Raw genomic sequence first — 26065 nt, 5'->3', positions numbered from 1 at the left:
GCTGCCTATATACATAGACTTGAAATCACTGGCCACTTTAATAAATGGAACACTAGTCATTTTAATAATGTTTACATATCTTGCATTACTCATGTCAAAATGTCTACACTGTTTTCTATACTATTTCACTGTATCTTATTCAATGCGGCTCTGACATTGCTCGTCAGAGGTAGCCTGACTGCCATTAGGTACCGAGATGAGATCCTCAGACCCCTTGTGAGACCATATGCTGGTGCGGTTGGCCCTGGGTTCCTCCTAATGCAAGACAATGCTAGACCTCATGTGGCTGGAGTGTGTCAGCAGTTCCTGCAAGAGGAAGGCATTGATGCTATGGACTGGCCCGCCCGTTCCCCAGACCTGAATCCAATTGAGCACATCTGGGACATCATGTCTCGCTCCATCCACCAACGCCACGTTGCACCACAGACTGTCCAGGAGTTGACGGATGCTTTAGTCCAGGTCTGGGAGGAGATCCCTCAGGAGACCATCCGCCACCTCATCAGTAGCATGCCCAGGCATTGTAGGGAGGTCATACAGGCACGTGGAGGCCACACACACTACAGAGCCTCATTTTGACTTGTTTTAAGGACATTACATCAAAGTTGGATCAGCCTGTAGTGTGGTTTTCCACTTTAATTCTGAGTGTGACTCCAAATCCAGACCTCCATGGGTTGATAAATTTGATTTCCATTGATAATTTGTGTGATTTTGTTGTCAGCACATTTACTATGTAAAGAAAAAAGTATTTAATAAGAATATTTCATTCATTCAGATCTAGGATGTGTTATTTTAGTGTTCCCTTTATTTTTTTGAGCAGTGTATATATATGTAATAATGCCATTTACAACCACACTGAATTAACAATTAACACTTATTTTAACTTTAATATAATACATAAATAAAATGTATTTATTCTAAAATAATGAAACATGCCCAATTTGGTTTAAATAATGCAAAAACAGTTTTGGAGAAGAAAGTAAAAGTGCAATATGTGCCATGTAAAAAAGCTAACGTTTAAGTTCCTTGCTCAGAACATGAGAACATATGAAAGCTGGTGGTTCAATATTCCCAGTTCTTCAATACTCCCAGTTAAGAAGTTTTAGGTTGTAGTTATTATAATGCGTTGACTATTTCTCTCTATACCATTTGTATTTCATATACCTTTGACTATAGGATGTTCTAATAGGCACTTTAGTATTGCCAGCCTAATCTCAGGAGTTGATAGGCTTGAAGTCATAAACAGCGCTGTGATGCAAGCATTGGTAAGAGCTGCTGGCAAACGCAGTGAAGTTGGAATGAATGCTTACGAGCCTACCACCACTCAGTCAGACTGCTCTATCAAATCATAGACTTAATTATAATATAATTAACACAGAAATACAAGCCGTTGGTCATTAATATGGTCAAATCCGGAAACTATCATTTAGAAAACGAAACGTTTATTCTTTGAGTGAAATACGGAACCGTTCCGCATTTCATCAAACGGGCGGCATCCATAAGTCTAAATATTGCTGTTACATTGCACAACCTTCAATCATAATTATGTAATACTCTGGCAACTTAGTACACAACGAGCCAGACAGCCCAAACTCTTGCATATACCCTGACTCTGCATGCAATGAACGCAAGAGTGACACAATTTCCCTAGTTAATATTGCCTTGCAAACATGAATTTCTTGTAACTAAATATGCAGATTTTAAGAAAGGCATTGATGTTTATGGTTAGGTACATTCGCGCAACGATTGTGCTTTTTTCGCAAATGCGCTTTTGTTAAATCATCTCCCAGTTTGCAAAGTAGGCTGTGATTCAATAATAAATTAACAAGCACCGCATTGATTATATGCAAAGCAGGACAAGCTAGTTAACCTAGTAATATCATCAACCATGTGTGGTTAATTAGTGATTGTGAAGATTGATTGTTTTTTTATAAGATAAGTTTAATACTAGCTAGCAACCTTGTCTCCTTGCTGCACTCGCATAACAGTTGGTCAACCTGCAACGCAGTTTCCCTGTGGAATGCAATGTAATCGGTGTCCAAAAATAGGTTGTAGTTATTATGAAGCATGGATGAGGAGGTGTTATGATGTGGGGGTGCATTGCTGGTGAGACTGTGATTTATTTAGAACTCAAGGCACACTTAACAAGCATGCTACCACAGCATTCTGCAGCAATACACCATCCCATCTGGTTTGGGCTTAGTGGGACTATCACTTGTTTTTCAACAGGACAATGACCCATCACACCTCCAGGCTGTGTCAGGGCTATTTGACAAAGAGAGTGATGGAGTGCTGCATCAGATGACCTGGACTCCACAATCCCCCAACCTCAACCAAATTAAGATGGTTTTGGATGAGTCAGAGTGCAGAGCGAAAGAAAAGCAGCCAACGAGTGCTCAGCATATGTGGGAACCCCTTCAAGACTGCTGGAAAGGCATTCCAGTTTAAGCTGGTTGAGAGAATGCCAAGAGTGTGCAAAGCTGTCATCAAGGCAAAGGGTGATCATTTGAAGAATCTCAAATATATTTTGATTTGTTTAACACTTTTTTGGTTACTACATGATTCCATATGTGTTTTTTCACAGTTTTGATGTCTTCACTATTATTCTACAATGTAGTAAAATAGTACAAATAAAGAAACGTTAAACTTTTGACCGGTAGTGTACCATGATGATCTTGATGAATTGGAAATTATTTTCCCACCTTAGCTACTGGCCTTCTGTGGCTTTAAACTACACAGTCCTCCTCTATTCTTCATTTTATGATTGGATCCCCCCGCCACCAATTATGCTTACTTTTGCCCGGTCCTCAGTTTGTGAAGAGAAAAAAGTTGCCCAATAACGCCTCTTTCTCTCCACTCTCTTAAAACACTTAATTCTCTGAGCTAACTTGTAATAAATTAAGATGTACAATCATATTTAACATGGTAAATTCATAAGCATAAATAATAATTAATTCAAATGAATTAATATTTTTTAAATGGAGAAGGTTTCTATTGCGAAGTGACGGCATGAAAAACAAGTGATTATTGGTCCCTGTTAAATTGTGCTCAATTTTGGGAGTTCAAAGTCAACTTTGGAAGTATTATAAACTTTGAAACTGGGTTCCAGGAAACCACATAATTACAGAAGGGCTGTTTCTCTGAACCTCAGGCAGTTGGCTCAAGCTAGCCTGTTTCTCTCCCCAGTCAGAGGCAGCAATGCCTGTCTCAGACTCTGACCAGCAGCAACCTATCCGCCTTACTTCCCCCCATGATGAAGGGGCCAAGACTGAAAAAGTTTGGGAAGCACTGATCGGCAGGTAGCCTAGTGGTTAGAGCACTGGGCCAGTAACCAAAAGGTTGCTAGATTGAATTCCCGAGCGGACATGGTAAAAATCTGTCGTTCTGCCCCTGAACAAGGCAGTTAACCCATTTTTCCTAGACCGTCATTGTAATTAAGAATTTGTTCTTAACTGACTTGCCTGGTTAAATTTTAAAAATACAACTCTAACTAATGATTAGCACAAATACAGATGGGCAACCCCATCTATTTATTTATAGCAACTATACTGCATCAGTTGGGCTACAGGTGATAATTGCTTATTGCTAAATAACACACCAGCCTGATAATATGGCCCAATATGTTGCTATGCTCATTTTTGGTGTGACATTTTAAAATTGTCTCCATTTTATTTTCATACATTTTTTAAATAGAAAACAGGGCTGCAATCAGGCCCAAAAAAACATAATTCAATGTTCAATTAAACGGACCGGTGCGGTTCTGAAGAACTAATTGAAAAACAGAGGTTGTGGGTTCAAAATGCACCGCTGCCCTTCAAATATCACATACAAGTATGCCCCCGATGCAATTCTAAGGTCTAATACATCCACGGTATGATTTCAACAGATTTTTGTCAAATTAACTAATTGTCTTTTGTTTAGCATTATCTAGTCCAAATATGTCACTATTCCACTATTTATATCCGTTTGAATCACTGTCAAATGGGGGACTTTTATTTAGAAGGAAAACCGCAAATTCCACTATTGTGGCTAATCCTTGTGGCTCGCTTTACACAGGTCCCAAATTTTGCTGCCGTATCTACGGGCTGGTCGCTTCTAAAGCTAACGTTAGCTGACCAAATGTCGTGCAAATACGTTTAAGGAATATGTCGCATATTTGTTTTTATATATATATATATATATAAGGCTACCTACGAATAACGGTATTTGAGACACATTCAAGATTCTATATTTAAACGGCGTGTATGTAAAATATACAAACTGACTATCAATCAATCACACTTGACGTGTATTGCAACAAAGAACTTCTTGGGGCATTGCCATTGGCCAAGTGGCTCACTCACTGAAAAGCAATGTTGCCGAATGACATGAAAAAATAAAAAAAAATGTATCTGACGTTGGTGGACCAATCTGTGGGAGTATGTGCCGGGCAATCGTAGCTAAATGAATATCCCAAATCATGGCCCATCTTGAATAGGCGCATGATAGTTTAAAGGAATGCATTAGCTGCTGGCTAGTTATCACTGGCCATTTTACAGATATCCAGCTCTTGAAACTTGGGAATTTCTCTCATGCATCCCGGCAAAATGATCAACGCTAGCTGAAGCGATAAAGCAAACATGTCCAGTGAATGCAACATAACAAAAGAGTAACTTACCACCCAAGTCAGACCCCCACTTCCTGCTGCGCCGTTGGACATCTTCCTTTTGTTTCCCTAAATTTGAGTGATGCTACTAAGCAGATAAAATACTGAAAAGTCCGGCATACAATATAGTCCATAAACTCAGGAATGCTTTCAGTTAACGGACCCCATTCTGTTATTTTCTGTGTCAGTACAAGTATAAAATGTCTGTCAAAATAGTTCAAGATGAGGGACTATAGCGCGGCTATTGTTAAAATCGACGAGCGGTGGTTAGAACTAGGCCTGAAATCGTCAACGATTGCGTGCTACATGCCGATGTGTATAAATTACTGTACAAAATCCAGACATTAAATAGTTCCACAAAATGTAATTTAGTACAAAATAAATTGAAATACTGTATAAACAAAATTACTTTAAAATACGGCTGTAAATCAATACCAAAATGTTCATTCACAAATAATAACACCGCCGCCTGCCTCCGTCAGGTTCCACCATCCGCAAGGCGACAATCCCCCACAGCGGAACCCACCAATCCGGTGCTCGCTTTTCTAGGAGCCGGTACTTGAGCGAATGGGGAAGAAACAAAAATACATGCCCCACGATGTACTTGTAATTTTTAACCAGTAGGTGGTAGAAGAAACACCGCCCGCACTACTTTTCTTACTTAGGGACCTATGTGGTCCATAGACTGCATGAAACCAGTTAATCAAAAAAGCGTATCCTTTATTATACCGATTGCACAATTGACATATTTGAACAAGGACACATTAACTTCTTTCATATTTCTGCAAGGTAGTTGTAGTTAAAATATTTTAACAAAGGTCTTCATCATGCATTCACCACAAATAAAATATAGAATACCTGTATGTCCATAAGTGGATACTGACATAAAAACCTATCAATAGTTAATTTGCTTTCTGGAGGTCCATTCAACAAATACACAGATATTATATTGCTTTTCTTCAAAAGACAAGTGGAAAATCCATATCAGATGGACTTTAGGCTCACAGGTCATATTCCTATGTCCAGGAGCCAGAACCTTATGGCAGGGGTTTGCAGCCAGGCCATATTGATCCACTGTCCCCTTTGAGGTGGAAAGCCATTGTTGGACACCATATGCTCCCAAGAGGTCCAAGAGGATTAAGTTACTCCTTATTGGGCAGAGACAGTCTAGGTAAGAGGCTTTTGTGTCATACAGAAGCTGGGTCTGGGTCTTGCTACATTCCTGGCAGTAAATATCCAACCAGCCTCATTACAAAATCTGTAATCAATATAAGATTATTGATTCAAGACACACAGATCCCAAAGGATTATTGGACTAATTGACCAACCATCCATCCTGTACCCACAACCATCATCATCACCAAACTACTAACCCTTCGTTTGTCTCATAAGTGCCAAGACTCATATGAATATACTATACTATACATGTCTATGTACAGAGTCGGTGTATTCAAGGTGATCATATTGAGCATGTGTCGATCTCATTCCACAGAGGGCAGTATGTCTGGATTTTCACACCTCCCTTGTAATTCATTGATGAATTATGGTCACTAATTAGTAAGGAACTCCCCTCACCTGGTAGTCTAAGTCTTAATTGAAAGAACGAAAAAAAAGCAGAGACTAGGCCCTCCATGGAATGAGTTAGACTCCCCTGATCTTGAGCAAGGCACTGAGAAGAATCACTGATCTATACATCATGTTGCATCCCAAAATAACTACTCATTACGTGATGAAGATTAACGTAGCAGCGCCTTGCTCAGAGCGATCGAATGCACAGTGTCTCCATCATTAAGCATCCTCCTCCATCTCAACAAGGATTTCCAACGAGGATTCCTCCGGCTCATTCAAACTCCGCCGGAACAGCTGGGAGTGTTGCCATGACGACTCGCCCTCTCCTCCGGCTAGCTCCGCCTCCAAGACCAACTCAGAGGATCCAGAAAGACCCAGAAGCAAATGCATCTCCCCGTCTGGGTGTTCAAAAACATGACAAAACATAAAGCCATTGTTATGCAGGATAAAGAAGAAAAATATATACATTTAAGTGCACAAGCAAAGCATACCCGATTATCAAATCATAATATCTGTTTTACATTTACAAATCACTAAGTATTACAATTAGCACTTCAAGTCAATTTGAAAAAATGCTTCCGACTTAATAGTGAAAGGGATGGGTCACATAAACCAGCCAAATCTATCAATCATCCATCAACCTCCTGAGAACTCTGTGGTGTTCTGTCCAGACTGCAGACCCCAGCGGACGGTTCCAGAGTGAAAGGTCTGGCTGCATGCTCTGACTGAGACAGTCTTTATCTTCATCCTTACAGGAGCACAGTCCAACTTCCAACTGATCTTCCCTGACGATGAGCCCTCTGTACGAGCTAGATATACCTGACAGGACAGAGCGCATTTACTGACAGGAAAAAGACAGCAGAAATATGGAAACATTTACAGTTGCGATACATACATCATACAAGTTAGGATATATTGATAAAGGCTACTTCTTTATTATTGGTTCTGAAAAAAAGGAACGCCCTTGAATTAACAATCAAAGACTGACCAATATTAAAAAGACAGAAAAGCAACAAAGTATCCCATTGATGTGTCAATATAAGAACTAGATTGAGTCAATAAGAGCATTGCATCTTGTCGTTTATGATATATCATGGATAAAAACTAACCATCTGCCAGTCATTCTCCAGCTTCCTGAAGACAGACTCTTTCCTCCACACAGTCTTGTCCCAGCCCTGGATGTCCTCACTGTCATTGGACACCCTGCAGTAGTGATCCTTGGTGGAGTTGTACCGCAGATGGAATACTCTCCCACTCTTCTCCTTCTCAGTCGGAACAAACACAAACTCTGCTGCAGCAGCCTGGTAGAGAGAAACACAAATACGTTCATTTAAAAAGAAACGTTTCCCCCATTGGTCCCCAAGGAACAATTGTCTTGTAACTATCTGACTCAAAGGACCATTACAGTTATTATTAATAATAACAACAACACCATTTAGCAGACACTTTTATCCAAAGCGACTACAGTCATACCTGTTCGAATCAGTGGTCCCAGTGGGTCCACAAAGATGCAAGGAAGTAACAAGTTATTTGACTCAGTAACACAGCTGTATAGCTCACCGATGGAGTAGTCCCTGGCCCTGTTTCGCCGCGGGCATTCCTCCAGGCCAGGGAGCCAGAGTTGCGTCCTCCCAGCTCGCCCTGTTTGGGTGTCTTAGGAGATATAAACTCCACCAGCTCCACTAGGAGTCTCTCTAACAGCTCCTTCTTCCTCTCAGAGCTCAGGGACTGCTGCCTCTGGACATGAATACAGAAAAGTGATGGGTGACTGAGCTCTATCCTCTACAGATGAACAGATAGGAATGTTATCAGGCTCTGGGTAAAGAGACTTTTGTCTATAGAGGCACCACTGGCAAATTCAGGGCCATTAAGCTTTAAAAAAGTCTAGTTTAAAAAGTACATTTAATAAGCCTCCTTTTGAATACAGTTGCTTGTATGTTTACAATCTACCTCACCAGATAAGAGGTCTCTACACAAATTGCATAACATATATGCTCATAACACGTGAAGCACTATACCGGTTTACACATATGTAGATACGGGTTTGGTGATGAATATATGAGGTTAAAAAGTGGTGGAGGTCTGAGGTGAACCTACCACAGCATTGAGCCCGTTGATGGTGTATAGCAGCCAGGGCTCCTGGACCTTGTTCCGTCTGGACAGGACCTCTGGGTGGTAACAGGAATACCTCCAGGTCACATCCACCACCTGCAGCACAACACACTCCTAACATCCTGAAAACTCTGCAAGCCACAGCTAGAGACTTATTGACTCATTTGTTTCTGAAGTGTGTGTAATCAAGCTAAGCATGGGTGAAGAGATTAGGTAAGCATCGCATCATACTTTAACAGATTGGGCCTAAGTGAATGCTCACTATTGCATTGTGTTTGAACGCTGCATTTTCAGTGGGAAACGCCAACCCTCTCCGGCACCTTCGAAGTGTACATTCTGTGTGAGAGCGAGTGTGTTCCTCACCTGGTCCTTGGAAAAAGCCAGAACGTAGTCTAGTTTCTTCCCCCAGCCAATCTCATAGAGCAAAGGTTTGTCACAGGCGTTCTCACAGGAGTCACAGTGCAGCCAGCGATGCTGAGATGCAGAGTACACTTCCGTCCACACATGGTCTGGGACAGGACAAAGAACAGGAGAACATTTTAACGACATATCTGCCATACAGTATTTGCGGAGATACACAGTTATGGCCAGTTAGAAATAGTTGAGATAGGATAAACCGCCACGGAGCCAATAGCTCCACGTAGTCAATTAACCTCTCCAGGGATAATAGCAGAGAATGGGAAAGCAGTCACACTATCACAGAATTGGAACATGTCGAGAGTCCCCCTCCTGAACCAGTCTTAATTAGTAGAGCCTCCAGTAACAGCTTCTGTGCTTTAACATGAATGAATAGTGTTACAGTACCTGTGCTGTCCCAGATATACCTGGCCTCCAGGTCCAGGGCTCTGCAGCACAGGGTAAAACAGTTGGCCCACTCCCCACAGCGCCCTCTCCTGGTTTCCAGCAGCTTCTCAGGGTTGTTGTACCTGCACACAGGAGAGTGATGTCTTAATATGTAGCTTGGCAGATGTTTTATCCAATGTGACATACAGTAGTGAGTGCATACATTTTTTTATTAAAATCCCGGCAGAAATTGAACCCACGACCTTGGAATTGTTAGCGCCACGCTCCTACCAACTGGCCACGTAGGATCACGTTCCAGCTCTTCTTTGAAACAGGTGGGATATATAATGATAGAGAAAACACTGACTCATTGAACCCACCTGGGGAACCTGGTAGAGTGGTTACAGGCCTGACAGTGATGGTTCTCTACCCTCTGGGCTCCCCAGCGAAGGTCCTCTGTAGAAGGGGCCAGTGGGCCTGAGGACTGGGTTGGACCCCCACAGTGGTTGCACGGCAGGCAGTCCACCCAGGAGAAGAAATCCCCTTTAAACCAGCGGAGCAGCTCCAGCACCAGTAGGTCCTCTTCACTCAGGTTGCAATCTGAAGACCGGAGAGAGAGAGGAATAAGGTCAAAGCAAGAACAAATGTCTTTAAAGTTCATGGACGGCCTCCCGGGTGGCGCAGTGTGCCAGCTGCGCAGCGCCAGCTGTGCCACCAGAGACCCTGGGTTCGCGCCCAGGCTCTGTCGTAACCGGCTGGTAGGGATGTCCTTGTCTCATCGCGCACCAGCGACTCCTGTGGCGGGCCGGGCGCAGTGCGCACTAACCAAGGTTGCACGGTGTTTCCTCCGACACACTGGTGCGGCTGGCTTCCGGGTTGGATGCGCGCTGTGTTAAAAAGCAGTGCAGCTTGGTTGGGTTGTGTATCGGAGGATGCATGACTTTCAACCTTCGTCTCTCCCGAGCCTGTACAGGAGTTGTAGCGATGAGACAAGATAGTAACTACTAAAACAATTGGACACCACGAAATTGGAGAAAAAGGGGTCAAATTAAAAATAAAATAAAAATGTTCATGGACATCCTGAAATACAATATACATCAACTGTTTGATTACAAGCTCTGAAGAGTTTGCTCCTTTATTCATGCACCTTCTGTGTCGAGTGAAGTAGCAACAGTGTTCTTGTTGTCGTTTTAATTATTATTACGCCTATTGAAGCTAGCTTACTGTCTCGTTAAATCAACAATAAGTGCTAAAATTATCCGCACTGCTGATCTCAAATGCAACTATCATTGGCCACTGATTTACCACTCTTTCCAGAGCGTGCACTGATGCGGTTGTAACTAACAAATTGATTGTCTCTTCTCTCTTCAGTCACGCTCTGCATTCTGTTACGTGAACGTTGGCTAAGCCTTGGATACATCCAGTATTGCTCCAAACGCGTATCACTCGTTCGCATACAGCCAGTAGTCAGCCAAAGCCCCCCACCCCCAAACTTCTCATTGGATCTACACGAATCACGTACGTCACCTATTTTGGATTCAAAAAGGCGAATTTCACCAAAAGGTGACTAGTTTGCACCCCTGAAGATCAGCCAAAATCACTGGTTTGTTGTTGTGAGTTTTTCATTCCAATCAAGCTTATTTTAGCACTCAGTATCATTAAGAAAAACTGTACAACCACGGTGCACCATGTGAAGTTCCACATCTTTGTTTCAATCCACCCAGCGTTTATCAAATCATCAAATCAAATTTTATTTGTCACATACACATGGTTAGCAGATGTTAATGCGAGTGTAGCGAAATGCTTGTTTATAAAGCACAGTAGAACTGGTTTAGCCGGAATTCATCTCATCTGCCAACCAGCAATAGCAATTGAGACTGGGAACGAGGTTAAACCTGAATAGGAACTCTGAACTACGGGGTTGGTGTTACCTGGATCAGCCTGCTTGGCCTGCTGTAGTTTCTCCTTGGCTGTGGTGGTCAGCTGCTGGTGTGGTATAACACCTAAAGCCTTCTGCTGTAGCTCTGAGTTCTCATACTCCATCACATGCTGGAAGTTAGACTGGAGGGTGGTCAGGAAGATCATACTGCTTTCCTGATGAACAGAAACAGAGGGAGGGAGATAGATAGATAGATTAAAAAGGGAGAGAGGGGGGGGGTGAGAGAGATAAGAGTTCAATTGAAGGGATGCAATTGTTTACTGACAAAGTAAGAACATGTATGTAGTTCTGTCCTTGAGCTGTTCTTGTCTACTGATGTTCTGTATTATGTTTCATGTGGACCCCAGGAAGAGGAGCTGCTGCTTTTGCAACTGCTAATGGGGATCCTAATAAAATACAAATAAAAAAATACAAAAGTGTATCAGAGAGAAATTATCACACAAGACTGAAGCTTTACCAAGGAGGGTACAGTAACAGGTGGACCCTGGGCTGCTGCCGAGGCCGGAGCTGAGGCCAGGGGTGTGGCACTTGCTGTCACAGGAGACTGTTGGGGCTGCCCCACACCCAGTCTCTGATCCCTTTCTGCAGCGATGGACTCCCGGATTCTCCTCAGCTGGTCCACAGAGGCAGACTTGGGGAACACCAGGTGAGTTTCAGCCTGAGGAGAGAGGGAGACATCCAGATAAAAATGCATCCCAAAATACATGCATCGAGGCTTCTGGCATGTTTACTTATGGAGAACTTTTCAAAGGCAGTCATGCATACATCTTTCCTGACATTTCAATGACATGCAATCAAGTGTGTTTTTGGAATAAGGATGACAACAGTAGCCTACCTCCTCAAAGCCCATCTCAAAGAGGCACTCCACTGCCCCTCTGATAGGAAGGAGTTTGGTGGAAAATGTAGGGTTCCCTATTCGAATAGACCTGTATTTGCCTTCATTGGGATTCCTGCAAGGACATTCACAAATATCTTAGCTAGTGAAAATGTATTGGATGCACAGTGCCTTGCAAATGTATTCAGACCCTGTGGATTTCTTAACGTTTTGTGATGCAGTGGGATTAAAATGGATTGTAATTTGTCAATCCACACAAAATACTCAGTGGAAGAAAAACTATTTTTTAAGATTTAAAATTATGAATTTGTTGCATACGTATTCAGCCCTTCTGTTTAGACTAAATTAGCCCAGGAATACAATTTGGCTGAACAAATCAAATGGACTATTTCAGTGTGATATAATACAGGTTGACATTTTTGAATGACTAAACGTTCCTCTGTCCCCCATGCATACAACATCTGTCAGGTCACTCAATCAAGTATTGAATTTAACTACAAAGATCAGGGAGCTTTTCAAAAGCCTCATAAAAGAGGGCAGTGATTGGTAGACGGGTAATAATAACAAATTGTTTTAAATTAAAACTTTAAAAACAAAATCAGACATTGAATATCTCCTTAAGCATGGTCAAGATAACTATGCTTTTGTTTATGTATTCAACCACCCAGACACAGCAAAGATGGTTGTCCTTCTGAACTGAGCTGCAGGACAGGAATGAAACTGCTCAGGGATGTTACCATGGGCTCCCGCGTGGCGCAGCGGTCTAAGGCACTGCATCTCAGTACTAGAGGCGTCACTACAGACACCCTGGTTTGATTCCAGGCTGTATCACAACCAGCCGTGATTGGGAGTCCCATAGGGCGGTGCACAATTGGCCCAGAGTCGGGTGGGATAGGCAGTCATTGTAAATAAGAATTAGTTCTTATCTGACTTGCCTAGTTAAATGAAGGTTAAATTAACAAAATACCATGAGGCCATAATGGCTAGAGTTCAATGGCTGTGATGGGAGAGAAATAAGGGTGGAACAACATTGTAGGAACTCCACAATAATAACCTATATGACAGAGTGAAAATAATAGAAATATACAGAATAAAAATATTCCAAAACATGCATCTTGTATGCAACAAGGAACTAAAGTAATACTGCAACAACGACAAAAAACACAGCAAAGGAACACATCATTTGGCCTAAATGTAAAGCCTTATGTTTGGGGCAAAGCCAACACATCATTGAGTAACTGCCTCTTTATTTTCAAGCATGGTGGTGGCTGAATCATGGTATGGTATGCTTGACATTGGCAAATAATGGAGTTTTTTTTCCAGAATAAAAATAAATGGGGTGGACCTAAGCACATGCAAAATGCTAGAGGAAAACCTGCTTCAGTCAGTCTGCCATACACCAGTCACTGGGAGAGGAATTCACCTTTCAGCAGGACAACCTAAAATACAAGGCCAAATCTACACTGGAGTTGCTTACCAAGAAGACTGAACTTTCTGGAGTGGCCAAGTTACAGTTTTGACAAATCTGCTTTAAAATCTATGACAAGACATGACAATTGCTGTGTAGCCATGATCCCACAACAGCTCGACAGACCTTGAATAATTTTGAAAGTAATAAAATGGGCAAATATTGCACAATCCAGGTGTGCAAATCGAGTAGAGATTTACCCAGAAATACTCAAGACAACTCCCATAACTTTAAAGCTGCAATACGTAACTTTTTGGAAGACTGACCAAATTAACATAGAACTAACACACACCGCTCACGGCGCAAAAGTAAATGTACACATACATGTTATTCAACCATTGCACCCACACTGCTCACGCGTGCCAACAAGCATCTGCGTTGCCAAGCGCTAAAATAGAAGTCAGTTCTATTTGTGACGAAGTCCTGCCTCTCCCATCTCCTCATTGGTTTATAGAAGCAGATACCCACGTGCCATCTCCTCATTGGTTATACCCACGGGGGTGATTGAAAGAGAAACTGAGGTCTGTTGGTCGTCGTGGTAATACTATGAAAGTTTGGCATCTAACGCCATATAATGTCCAAAGAAGAAAAGGCCTGGAAGGTGGAGAGATGACTAGAAACAATTCGGTTGACCGTTTTATGTGTGTATTAATTTTTAGAGTAGAGGACCTTGTGGATTTCAGGTAAAACAACTAAACATTTATATCCCAGGACAAATTAGCTAGCAACAGCAAGCTAGCTGGCTAAATTGGCATAAATGTTTAATGCTTTTTGACTAAATTACTATAATTGGGTCAGAGTTTTGATATTTCAACCTGTGTGTCGTGATCGCCAATTTATATGGCAATTGGCATCTAACTTTCATAATAATACCACAACAACCGACTTCAGTTCATCTTTCAATCACCCAAGTGGGTATAACCAATGAGGAGATGGGAGAGGCAGGGCTTGCACAAGGTATCACAAATAGAACTGACTTCTATTTTAGCGCTTGGCAACGCAGACGCAATGATTGAATAACATGCATGTGTACATTTATTTCGCAACGCTTGTGCACGCGATGGGAGCGGTGTGGTCAGTATGTTACTTTAGGTAGCTTAAATAAAGCATAAAATACCATATTTTAGGTTATTGCAAATATTTCACAGCGGTTTAGAGATGGTACAATGATTGTACATTGTTTTGTCAAACTGAAATTAGGCGAACAATTAGAATTTTAGCAACAAGGAAATGGAGGAGCAAATTCTGCATTTTGCAGCTGCCCAAGAAGACAGCTGTAATCGATGCTAATGGGTTTTCCTAACACGTATCGACTTAGGGAGCTGAATACGACTATATTTTAGTTATTACATTTTATTAATTTTAAAAAAAGAAATCCACTTAGACATGATTGTGTCTGACTTTCTTCAATTTAAATTAAATCCAACAGGCAAGGGGTCTGCATATTTTTGCAAGGCATTGTATGTTATGTCGGTATAAAGAACAGGCAGGTCTTTGAGTTCCTTTAAAGCAATTTTCATACGTTACTCAGCAGCTGCGTGAGATAAAGTTGAGTTAGAGATAAGTAGTTAAATTTGTTACAATCGTTTCCAATAGGAAAATAAATGCCGTTACAATGTAACAAGCGTTCGCAACTCGAGCGGATGACAGCTTTGCCCGTTTCAGTAGCCTCATATTTCCATTTTCTTTTCAACAAGATGACACTGCATAATGTATAACTATGAGCTAAAGAATCTAAGTTAGTTAGTAAGGAAGCTAGCATTATAAGCTAACTAGCAAAGTTAGCTAGGCAATCTTTTCCGCTTACATTCAAGCACACAGACAGTATTACCTAAGAATGTTGTCGGCATAGGTGATCAACAATTTCGCGACGTCTAGAAACACTTCATTCGAATTTTCGCATAGTGTTGAGAATCCTTGAGACCCAGCCATGTCCTCTCTGCTACAACCTCCTTCCCTGGACGTATTTTACTCACTAGGGTAGCTAGTTATATGAACGACGATTTCATTGCTGCTAGCAACTTCAAGTAAATAATCCAAATAGCTGCCATTGCAATGCCTGAACAAATCACGAATATTAAAAATAAAAACTATTCAGAAATCGATGTAAAATATGGTAATGACATCCATAAATCAATATTTCCCAAATGTATAAATTAATTGACATTGTTCTGTTGTATATACATTGTAATCTACACTTCTATGTTCAATGTATGGTTCCAGGCAATACGATAGTATCCCCGTTGAATGAACTCACTTGCTTGGATGCCAGTGTGTGAGCAAGACACATTTGACATTTGCAGAGGATTTCAGAGGTATAATGACATAATATATCGTCGCTTTCACGTGGTAAGAGGCAAATAGATGATTCAGGGAGGTGTATTTCGTAGTTGGACAAATTACAACACTAATAGCCTGTTATGTTGTCGTGTTGGTGAGGGATCAGTCATTGACAGCCTGGGTCCAGGCTGGAGCAGTAAGGATAAAGTTGGTTTTATATTCACACATTCGGACTTTCAATAGACATTCATAAGACATTTGCCAAAAGCCATTTAAAATAACTAATTCATTGATTGTCACAGAAACATAAAACTAGATATGGTTTATTCTATAAATGTCTAGCATAGTTTTACAACCTTTGTTTTGAGGAAAAAATCCAGTTTTGACTTGATAGAAATACATCAAATCTATCAAATGCCATTTAAAACTGTATAAATCAATAACTAATTCACCGTTTGTCATAGAAACATCAAACTAGATATGATGTATTCTATAAATGTCTAGCATACTTTTACAACCTTTGTTTTGAGAGAGAAAATCCAGTTTTGACATGATAGAAATACACATCTATAAAATGCCATTTAAAGCTATATAAATCAATAACGTTTTCACTGATTATAACAGAATCATCAAACTTGGTATGATTTATTCTATTTTTTATTACATTTTTTTATTTCACCTTTTATTTAACCAGGTAGGCTAGTTGAGAACAAGTTCTCATTTGCAACTGCGACCTGGCCAAGATAAAGCATAACAGTGTGACACAAACAACAACACAGAGTTACACATGGAATAAACAAAACCTTATAGTGAAATGCTTACTTACAGGCTCTAACCAATAGTGCAAAAAAGGTATTAGGGATACAATAGGTAAGTAAAGAAATAAAACAACATTAAAAAGACAGGCTATATACACAGTAGCGAGGATGTAGCGAGGCTACATACAGCCACCGGTTAGTCAGGCTGATTGAAGTAGTATGTTTATGTAGATATGGTTGAAGTCACTATGCATATATGATGAACAGAAAGTAGCAGAAGCGTAAAAGAGGGTTTGGAAGGTGGCGGGACACAATGCAGGTTAGCCAACGTGTGGGAGCACTGGTTGGTCGGCCCGATTGAGGTAGTATGTACATGAATGTATAGTTAAAGTGACTATGCATATATGATAAACAGAGAGTAGCAGCAGCGTAAAAAGAGGGTTTGGGGGGGGGCACGCAATGCAAATAGTCTGGGTAGCCATTTGATTACCTGTTCAGGAGTCTTATGGCTTGAGGGTAAAAACTGTTGAGAAGCCTTTTTGTCCTAGACTTGGCACTCCGGTTCTGCTTGCCATGCGGTAGAAGAGAGAACAGTCTATGACTGGGGTGGCTGGGGTCTTTGACAATTTTTAGGGCCTTCCTCTGACACCGCCTGGTGTAGAGGTCCTGGATGGCAGGCAGCTTAGCCCCAGTAATGTACTGGGCCATACGCACTACCCTCTGTAGTGCCTTGCGGTCAGAGGCCTAGCAATTGCCTTACCAGGCAGTGATGCAACCAGTCAGGATGCTCTCGATGTTGCAGCTGTAGAACCTTTTGAGGATCTCAGGACCCATGCCAAATCTTTTTAGTTTCCTAGGGGGGGATTAGGCTTTGTTGTGCCCTCTTCATGTCAATATGCCTTGTATACTGTTGCTCAGGTTAGTTATCATTGTTTTAGTTCACAATGAAGCCCCTAGTCCCACTCCTCATACCCCTGATACCTCCTTTGTCCCACCTCCCACATATGCGGTGACCTCACCCATTACAACCAGCATGTCCAGAGATAAAACCTCTCTCATCATCACCCAGTGCCTGGGCTTACCTCCGCCGTACCCGCACCCCACCATACCCCTGTCTGCGCATTATGCCCTGAATATATTCTACCATGCCCAGAAACCTGCTCCTCTTATTCTCTGTCCCCAACGCTCTAGGCGACCAGTTTTGATAGTCTTTAGCCGCACCCTCATACTACTCCTTCTCTGTTCCGCGGGTGATGTGGAGGTAAACCCAGGCCTTGCATGTCCCCAGGCACCCTCATTTGTTGACTTCTGTGATCGAAAAAGCCTTGGTTTCATGCATGTCAACATCAGAAGCCTCCTCCCTAAGTTTGTTTTACTCACTGCTTTAGCACACTCTGCTAACCCTGATGTCCTTGCCGTGTCTGAATCCTGGCTCAGGAAGGCCACCAAAAATTCAGAGATTTTCATACCCAACTATAACATCTTCCGTCAAGATAGAACTGCCAAAGGGGGAGGAGTTGCAGTCTACTGCAGAGATAGCCTGCAAAGTAATGTCATACTTTCCAGGTCCATACCCAAACAGTTCGAACTACTAATTCTGAAAATTACTCTCTCCAGAAATAAGTCTCTCAGTGTTGCCGCCTGCTACCGACCCCCCTCAGCTCCCAGCGGTGCCCTGGACACCATTTGTGAACTGATTGCCCCCCATCTAGCTTCAGAGTTTGTTCTGTTAGTTGACCTAAACTGGGATATGCTTAACACCCCGGCAGTCCTACAATCTAAGCTAGATGCCCTCAATCTCACACAAATCATCAAGGAACCCACCAGGTAAAACCCTAACTCTGTAAGCAAGGGCACCCTCATAGACGTCATCCTGACCAACTGGCCCTCCAAATACACCTCCGCTGTCTTCAACCAGGATCTCAGCGACCACTGCCTCATTGCCTGTATCCGCTACGGTGCCGCAGTCAAACGACCACCCCTCATCACTGTCAAACGCTCCCTAAAACACTTCTGTGAGCAGGCCTTTCTAATCGACCTGGCCCGGGTATCCTGGAAGGACATTGACCTCATCCCGTCAGTTGAGGATGCCTGGTCATTCTTTAAGAGTAACTTCCTCACCATTTTAGATAAGCATGCGCCGTTCAAAAAATGCAGAACTAAGAACAGATACAGCCCTTGGTTAACTCCAGACCTGACTGCCCTCGACCAGCACAAAAACATCCTGTGGCGGACTACAATAGCATCGAACAGTCCCTGCGATATGCAACTGTTCAGGGAAGTCAGGAACCAATACACGCAGTCAGTCAGGAAAGCTAAGGCCAGCTTCTTCAGGCAGAAGTTTGCATCCTGTAGCTCCAACTCCAAAAAGTTCTGGGACACTGTGAAGTCCATGGAGAACAAGAGCACCTCCTCCCAGCTGCCCACTGCACTGAGGCTAGGGAACACGGTCACCACCGACAAATCCATGATTATCGAAAACTTCAACAAGCATTTCTCAACGGCTGGCCATGCCTTCCGCCTGGCTACTCCTACCTCGGGCCAACAGCTCCGGCCCCCCCGCAGCTCCTCGCCCAAGCCTCTCCAGGTTCTCCTTTACCCAAATCCAGATAGCAGATGTTCTGAAAGAGCTGCAAAACCTGGACCCGTATAAATCAGCTGGGCTTGACAATCTGGACCCTCTATTTCTGAAACTATCCGCCGCCATTGTCGCAACCCCTATTACCAGCCTGTTCAACCTCTCTTTCATATCGTCTGAGATCCCCAAGGATTGGAAAGCTGCTGCAGTCATCCCCCTCTTCAAAGAGGGAGACACCCTGGACCCAAACTGTTACAGACCTATATCCATTCTGCCCTGCCTATCTAAGGTCTTCGAAAGCCAAGTCAACAAACAGGTCACTGACCATCTCGAATCCCACCGTACCGTCTCCGCTATGCAATCTGGTTTCCGAGCCGGTCACGGGTGCACCTCAGCCACACTCAAGGTACTAAACGACATCATAACCGCCATCGATAAAAGACAGTACTGTGCAGCCATCTTCATCGACCTTGCCAAGGCTTTCGACTGTCAATCACCATATTCTTATCGGCAGACTCAGTAGCCTCGGTTTTTCGGATGACTGCCTTGCCTGGTTCACCAATTACTTTGCAGACAGAGTTCAGTGTGTCAAATCGGAGGGCGTGCTGTCCGGTCCTCTGGCAGTCTCTATGGGGGTGCCACAGGGTTCAATTCTCGGGCCGACTCTTTTCTCTGTATATATCAATGATGTTGCTCTTGCTGCGGGCGATTCCCTGATCCACCTCTACGCAGACGACACCATTCTATATACTTTCGGTCCGCCATTGGACACTGTGCTATCTAACCTCCAAACAAGCTTCAATGCCATACAACACTCCTTCCGTGGCCTCCAACTGCTCTTAAACGCTAGTAAAACCAAATGCATGTTTTTCAACCGATCGCTGCCTGCACCCGCATGCCCGACTAGCATCACCACACTGGATGGTTCCGACCTTGAATATGTGGACACCTATAAGTACCTAGGTGTCTGGCTAGACTGCAAACTCTCCTTCCAGACCCATATCAAACATCTCCAATCGAAAATCAAATCAAGAGTCAGCTTTCTATTCCGCAACAAAGCCTCCTTCACTCACGCTGCCAAGCTTACCCTAGTAAAACTGACTATCCTACCGATCCTCGACTTCGGCGATGTCATCTACAAAATTGCCTCCAACACTCTACTCAGCAAACTGGATGCAGTTTATCACAGTGCCATCCGTTTTGTCACTAAAGCACCTTATACTACCCACAACTGCGATTTGTATGCTCTAGGTGGCTGGCCCTCGCTACATATTCGTCGCCAGACCCACTGGCTCCAGGTCTACAAGGCCATGCTAGGTAAAGCTAGGTAAAGCTCAGCCTTATCTCAGTTCACTGGTCACGTTGGCAACACCCATCTGTAGCACTCGCTCCAGCAGGTGTATCTCACTGATCATCCCTAAAGCCAACACCTCATTCGGCCGCCTTTCGTTCCAGTACTCTGCTGCCTGTGATTGGAACGAATTGCAAAAATCGCTGAAGTTGGAGACTTTTATCTCCCTCACCAACTTCAAACATCAGCTATCTGAGCAGCTAACCGATCGCTGCAGCTGTACATAATCTATTGGTAAATAGCCCACCCATTTTCACCTACCTCATCCCCACAGTTTTTATTTATTTACTTTTCTGCTCTTTTGCACACCAATATCTCTACCTGTACATGATCATCTGATCATTTATCACTCCAGTGTTAATCTGCAATATTGTAATTATTCGCCTACCTCCTCATGCCTTTTGCACACATTGTATATAGACTCCCCTTTTTTTCTACTGTGTTATTGACTTGTTAATTGTTTACTCCATGTGGAACTCTGTGTTGTCTGTTCACACTGCTATGCTTTATCTTGGCCAGGTCGCAGTTGCAAATGAGAACTTGTTCTCAACTAGCCTACCTGGTTAAATAAAGGTGAAATAAAAAAATAAAAAATGACTGTCTTGGTGTGTTTGGACCATTCTAGTTTGTTGCTGATGTGGACACCAAGGAACTTGAAGCTCTCCACCTGCTCTACTACAGCCCCATCGATCCTACTTTTCCTGTAGTCCACAATCATCTCCTTAGTCTTGGTTACATTGTGGGATAGGTTTTTATTCTGGCACCACCCGGCCAGGTCTCTGACCTCCTCCCTATAGGCTGTCTCGTCGTTGTCGGTGATCACGGTTGTGTCGTCTGCAAACTTAATGATGGTGTTGGAGTCGTGCCTGGCCATGCAGTCGTGGGTGAACAGGGAGTACAGGAGGGGACAGAGCAGGCACCCCTGGGGAACTCCAGTGTTGAGGATCAGTGTGGCAGATGTGTTGCTACCTACCCTCACAACCTGGGGGTGGCCCGTCAGGAAGTCCAGGATCCAGTTGCAGAGGGAGGTGTTTAGTCCCAGGATCCTTAGCTTAGTGATGAGCTTTGAGGGCACTATGGTGTTGAACGCTGAGCTGTCGTCAATGAATAGCATTCTCACATCGGTGTTCCTTTTGTCCAGGTGGGAAAGGGCAGTGTGGAGTGCAATAGAGATTGCATACACTGGATCTGTTTGGGCGGTATGCAAATTGAAGTGGGTCTAAGGTTTCTGGAATAATGGTGTTGATGTGAGCCATTACCAACCTTTCAAAGCATTTCATGGCTATGGGCGTGAGTACTACGGGTCTGTAGTCATTTAGGCAGGTTACCTTTGTGTTCTTGGGCACAGGGACTATGATGGTCTGCTTGAAACATGTTGGCATTACAGACTCAATCAGGGACATGTTGAAAATGTCAGTAAAGACACCTGCCAGTTGGTCAGCACATGCCGGGAGCACACGTCCTGGTAATCCGTCTGGCCCCGCAGCCTTGTGTATGTTGACCTGTTTAAAGGTCTTACTCACGTCAGCTATGGAGAGCGTGATCATACAGTTGCCCGGAACAGCTGATGCTCTCATGCATGCCTCAGTGTTGCTTGCCTCAGTGTTGCTTGCCTCAGTGTTGCTTGCCTCGAAGCGAGCATAGAAGTGATTTAGCTCGTCTGGTAGGCTCGTGTCACTGGGCAGCTTGCAGCTGTGCTTCCCTTTGTAGTCTGAATGTGTCCTATTTGCAGAGGAGGGTTGAGAACTTGGGATTATATAAGAACAGTCTGCAAATAAACACCCATTTCCATTTCGATTGTATTCTAGGTCAGCCCCTTTGTGCCTCGTATCCTGGTCAACATGGCTGCAGGTCACGTCAGCATTAAGCACAAACTAAAAGGCCCCAACCACTCCGTGTCCACCGCCTGCAAAACTGGACACCATGCCCACGGAGACGCTGTCGCCATGGTAGTGGGTGGGACAGAAGCCTGTGTGGGACCTCTGTCAATTGCAGGGTTTGTGAGGGCGAGGTAAATCTTGAAGATCCCAGGATATTTGTTTTTTTTGTGTTATTGTTGTTGTTAGTATACATCTAGTCTGTCCTTTTTATACATTTTTACATATGTATTAAGATATGCCTACGCCATTTGTATGTTCATGGATTTCAGTTGGTATTGACTGCTATGTGGGTGTAATTCAACTTTTACATTTACTTGAAAGGCTTTGGGTACCCATTGGAACGACCAGCCCAGGCTGGCATCACGGCCCTTACACCCAGAGAGGGGTGGGTTTGTGATGGGTGAAGGGTCTGCGGTGGTGTTCCTGGAGGAGTGGGAGTATGCTGTGAGGAGGGGGGCCAGGGTGTATGCTGGGGTGCTGGGGTATGGCCTGTCAAGGGACGCCAGCCACATCACAGCCCCCACTGCTGATGGAGATGGAGCCATCGGGTAATAGTCATGGATGGGGTTTATAGCACTCTTTCACCAGGTGCATACTATTTGTGTTAATGAATCATTGAGATGTACTGTAGCCAGTACCATTATCAAAATCTATCAACTTGACCATGACATAAAACATTTAAAAATCTTAGGCCTATTTTAAAACGTTTTAAAATTATTTTTTTAAATGAAATTGTGAACGTATTTGAAGTCATGGCATTTTTACAGTCCACTTTCATTCTCCTGTTCTTCTTCCAGGTGCATGTCTGCAGCACTCTGAGACACTAGTGTGGAACCAGCCCATGTGACGTATGGGAATGCACATGCCACCTCTACACCACTAGGTGATTCTGCAGAGAACACTGCCATCAAGAGACTGTTCCAGCAGCACGCCGCCACCCTGGCTGTCCCCTCCACTAAAGGGGCCATGGGGCTTCTCCTGGGGGCTGCCGGGGCCCTAGAGGCAGCCTTCACTGCTCTGGCCTGCTACCACAGCATTTTGCCACACACCCACCCTCAACCTGGACTTCACTGAGCCAGAGTTTGACCTGAACTATGTGCCCTGCACTGCATAGCAGTGGAAGACAGGGGGCAGATGGGTATTTCTCAAACTCTTTTGCTTTTGGGGTGACTAATGTGTCGCTGTGTTTCACCAGTGTCTGAAAAGCTTGTCTGAAGGATTCACTTCTTACTGGTTTTGTATGGGATTTGATTTCGCAACAGATCCTTTATAGATTCCTAGTATTTCAGTTTCAATATGTTCTCAATATTATATTGGGACATGTAACAGTAAATAATTTGCATGAAATTATGATCGATGTTTGCATTTTGTTTATTAAAATACAGATATACTTTGTGTACTTGAATACCAGTAGTATATATATTTATCACCAGCAGGTGGCACTGTCTCACATGGAGACTACACTGGAGAAGCTATGGGTTTATTACCTTTTATATTTAGACAGTCTATACAGGAAGTTCAGCTCCATCTCAGAGCCTATTGTAATAGAAGAATGTGTCCCAGCCCAGTAATGAGCAGTTGGTTAGTCATAAAGTGTAACTTCCCAAGGCTTCCTGGATCCACCATCCACCACATCACAGTCACTCATTTGGGTCCCAAATGCCCACTTCCTGTCCTCCAAAACAGGGTTTTTAATGGTGGAATTCAGTGGTTCTCAACCTGGGTTATGGGTAAACCTGGGGATACTTGACCTATAGAGGATGGTAGAGCAAAATGTGATTGCGGATAGAGTGACCAAAGAACCACTGGTGTAATTCTACAACCGGATTTAGCACTGCTGTTTATTGGAGGATAGATGATCTAACATTTCTAACTGAAAGTGTTTAGGGTTTTGTTTGTTAAATCAGCAATACATGCAAGCAGAGCATTTTGTGTATGTACTGGTATTTACGGTGTTAATCCATCCTAGTGTCGTGGAAATTACCACCAGGGACACCTGAAGTCAATATTAAATGAATCATTCTTTGTTATCAGCGTGCTGGAGAGGTTCCAACCAACTCAATGCATCATGTACACATGTCAGTCAGGAGCTCCCCCAGGACTGTCCCGTTAGTTCTCTTATATGCTGCTTACACAGACAAGTTATATTTGCACGATTTAGCTTATTCATAATTAATTTGACATTAACATTTGGTTCATGCATGTGACTGACCAATACCTCACAAGGCTTCTTCTCTCCAAGCTGAGACCTTAACAGATGTCCCTTTCTGTTCTCAAAACAAGGTTCTGGGCGTACTGCCAAATTGCAGATACTGATAGTGAGGATTCCTCCCAGGCATGATCAATCAGTCACTTGCATGAACACAGAAAATGGTTATTAGAAAAGCACAAACATAGAAAACAGAAATTGGTTATTAGAAAAGCAAACATTTTCCATCACATTACCTCTCATCACTCACTGTGATAATTATTATTACATTGTATTAATTTGGTTATTATTTAAACTATCAAAGGAGTAAGTAAACAAAGTCAACTCATAAAACCACAGACACTTTCAAACCCTTCATTGTGGGTTGTACAATCCAACTTGTAAAACCATTGCAGTAGAATGTTTTAACTGAAGACCTTCAATTCATACAGTCCCATATATGCTTCATTACACAATTTCATTTATGGATTCTGGCAATGACATTTCAGATGAAGCTTTGTTACTAAGATCTATTCTAGATACTGGGGGGCCGGTTTCCCGGACACAGATTACAAAGCCTTGTCCTGGACAAAAAAATAGCTTTCAATGGAGATTCTCAGGGAAATTGTCAGGTAAACCGGCATTGTATTTGTTTGGGCTCTGTGTGAACAATAAGGTCTCATTCTCAGACAGAGGAGAGCACAGTGGTGATATGATATAGGGGAAGGTTCAGTGGAGACAATGTGGCATTATCTGCATCCTAAATGGCACCCTATTCCCCCTAGCACGCTACTACAGGGTTCTGGTCAAAACAAAATGAGTACTCATTTGGGACGCATACATTATTTCAAGGGAGATGTAGAGGTAATGGGAGAAACGTGGCCCAGAGGGGACCAGGAAAATAAGCTTTCACATTTGTTCCTCCAATATGTAAAAGCCATAATCAGTGCTAGCCGCTCTCTTGTGGAAAACAGAAACAGAGTTGTTGAACCAACGTGGTCCTCCTGGGGGAGATGTGTAATGATTGCATAGAGGGAATATGAAGGGTGATTTGGGGATCTCTTATCCTCTTTGTATTCCCTCTGGATCACTGGATGTGGGTTGCTCAGTCTGAGGAAAAGCTACTATGAATGTGATTGCAAAAGAAGACTAGCTTCTTGCAACCTGTTGGCGCAGGAGTATATAGAGAGGTGCATACAGTATGATGTACTAGTAGTGTATTTAACTGTAAATATTGACTGGTGAGAACATCAGTTGATATGAACAAAATGCAGGCTTTCTATGTATTTGAAACACTGTGCAAAACATACTCTTCAGTGTATGAATTCTTCAATAGTTTGTTCAGTCACGAGTCATGACTGAAGTGAATAGAAGATGCAATACAGGAAACTAACTCGCATGATGAATTACAGGGGGATGTATGTCTCAAAGCCATTTTTAGAGATGAAGTTTTATTAACTCTTACAGGATGTCATCTTCCACTAATGAATAAATCAATTATTAATTCTCCATTTTAATTTAAAATAATTTGACATGGATAAATGATAGGGGAACATTTTTTTCGAGTTGGGAAGGAAGGAAAGTCCTTATCTGTGTCTTGAACCTTTTTAGAGTTTTGTAGGGGGAACTGGCCTAAACCAGCAGCAGGTGCTGTTATCTGTGGTATTTTCACAAAGTTATTT

At 42.9% G+C, this 26065-nt stretch overlaps 2 protein-coding genes and 1 pseudogene across 5 annotated transcripts in view; 1 reads left to right on the top strand and 2 right to left on the bottom strand.

Moving 5' to 3' along the window:
• LOC118397662 (DNA topoisomerase 2-beta) overlaps positions 1-5171 on the bottom strand; it is a 39282-nt gene extending 34111 nt beyond the window's left edge. For 2 of the 4 annotated variants that reach the window (XM_052470138.1, XM_052470140.1), the window contains exon 1: positions 4655-5171. In XM_052470138.1, coding sequence (XP_052326098.1) covers positions 4655-4696 — 42 coding nt within the window. In that variant the 5' untranslated portion in view covers positions 4697-5171. The remainder of the gene's footprint in view (positions 1-4654) is intronic. The other 2 variants (XM_052470137.1, XM_052470139.1) reach the window with 1 other exon arrangement.
• A 170-nt stretch (positions 5172-5341) lies between these two features.
• Positions 5342-15355, bottom strand: ngly1 (N-glycanase 1). Its single transcript, XM_035792976.2, has 12 exons — positions 15180-15355; positions 11881-11995; positions 11503-11703; positions 11038-11200; positions 9487-9706; positions 9128-9249; positions 8687-8832; positions 8309-8419; positions 7772-7948; positions 7321-7512; positions 6853-7030; positions 5342-6609 (listed from the first exon to the last, which is right to left on the bottom strand). The coding sequence occupies exons 1-12, from the start codon at positions 15278-15280 to the stop codon at positions 6431-6433; spliced, it is 1905 nt and encodes a 634-aa protein (XP_035648869.1). The 5' UTR covers positions 15281-15355; the 3' UTR covers positions 5342-6430.
• A 76-nt stretch (positions 15356-15431) lies between these two features.
• LOC118398025 (3-oxoacyl-[acyl-carrier-protein] synthase, mitochondrial-like) lies at positions 15432-23590 on the top strand (annotated as a pseudogene).
• The last annotated feature ends 2475 nt before the right edge of the window (positions 23591-26065 follow it).

Source organism: Oncorhynchus keta, chromosome 19 (assembly GCF_023373465.1).
Source record: "Oncorhynchus keta strain PuntledgeMale-10-30-2019 chromosome 19, Oket_V2, whole genome shotgun sequence".
NCBI classification, from domain to species: Eukaryota; Metazoa; Chordata; class Actinopteri; order Salmoniformes; family Salmonidae; genus Oncorhynchus; species Oncorhynchus keta.
Note: the sequence above shows the minus strand (reverse complement) of the source record. Positions and strands in the feature narration are given on the sequence as shown.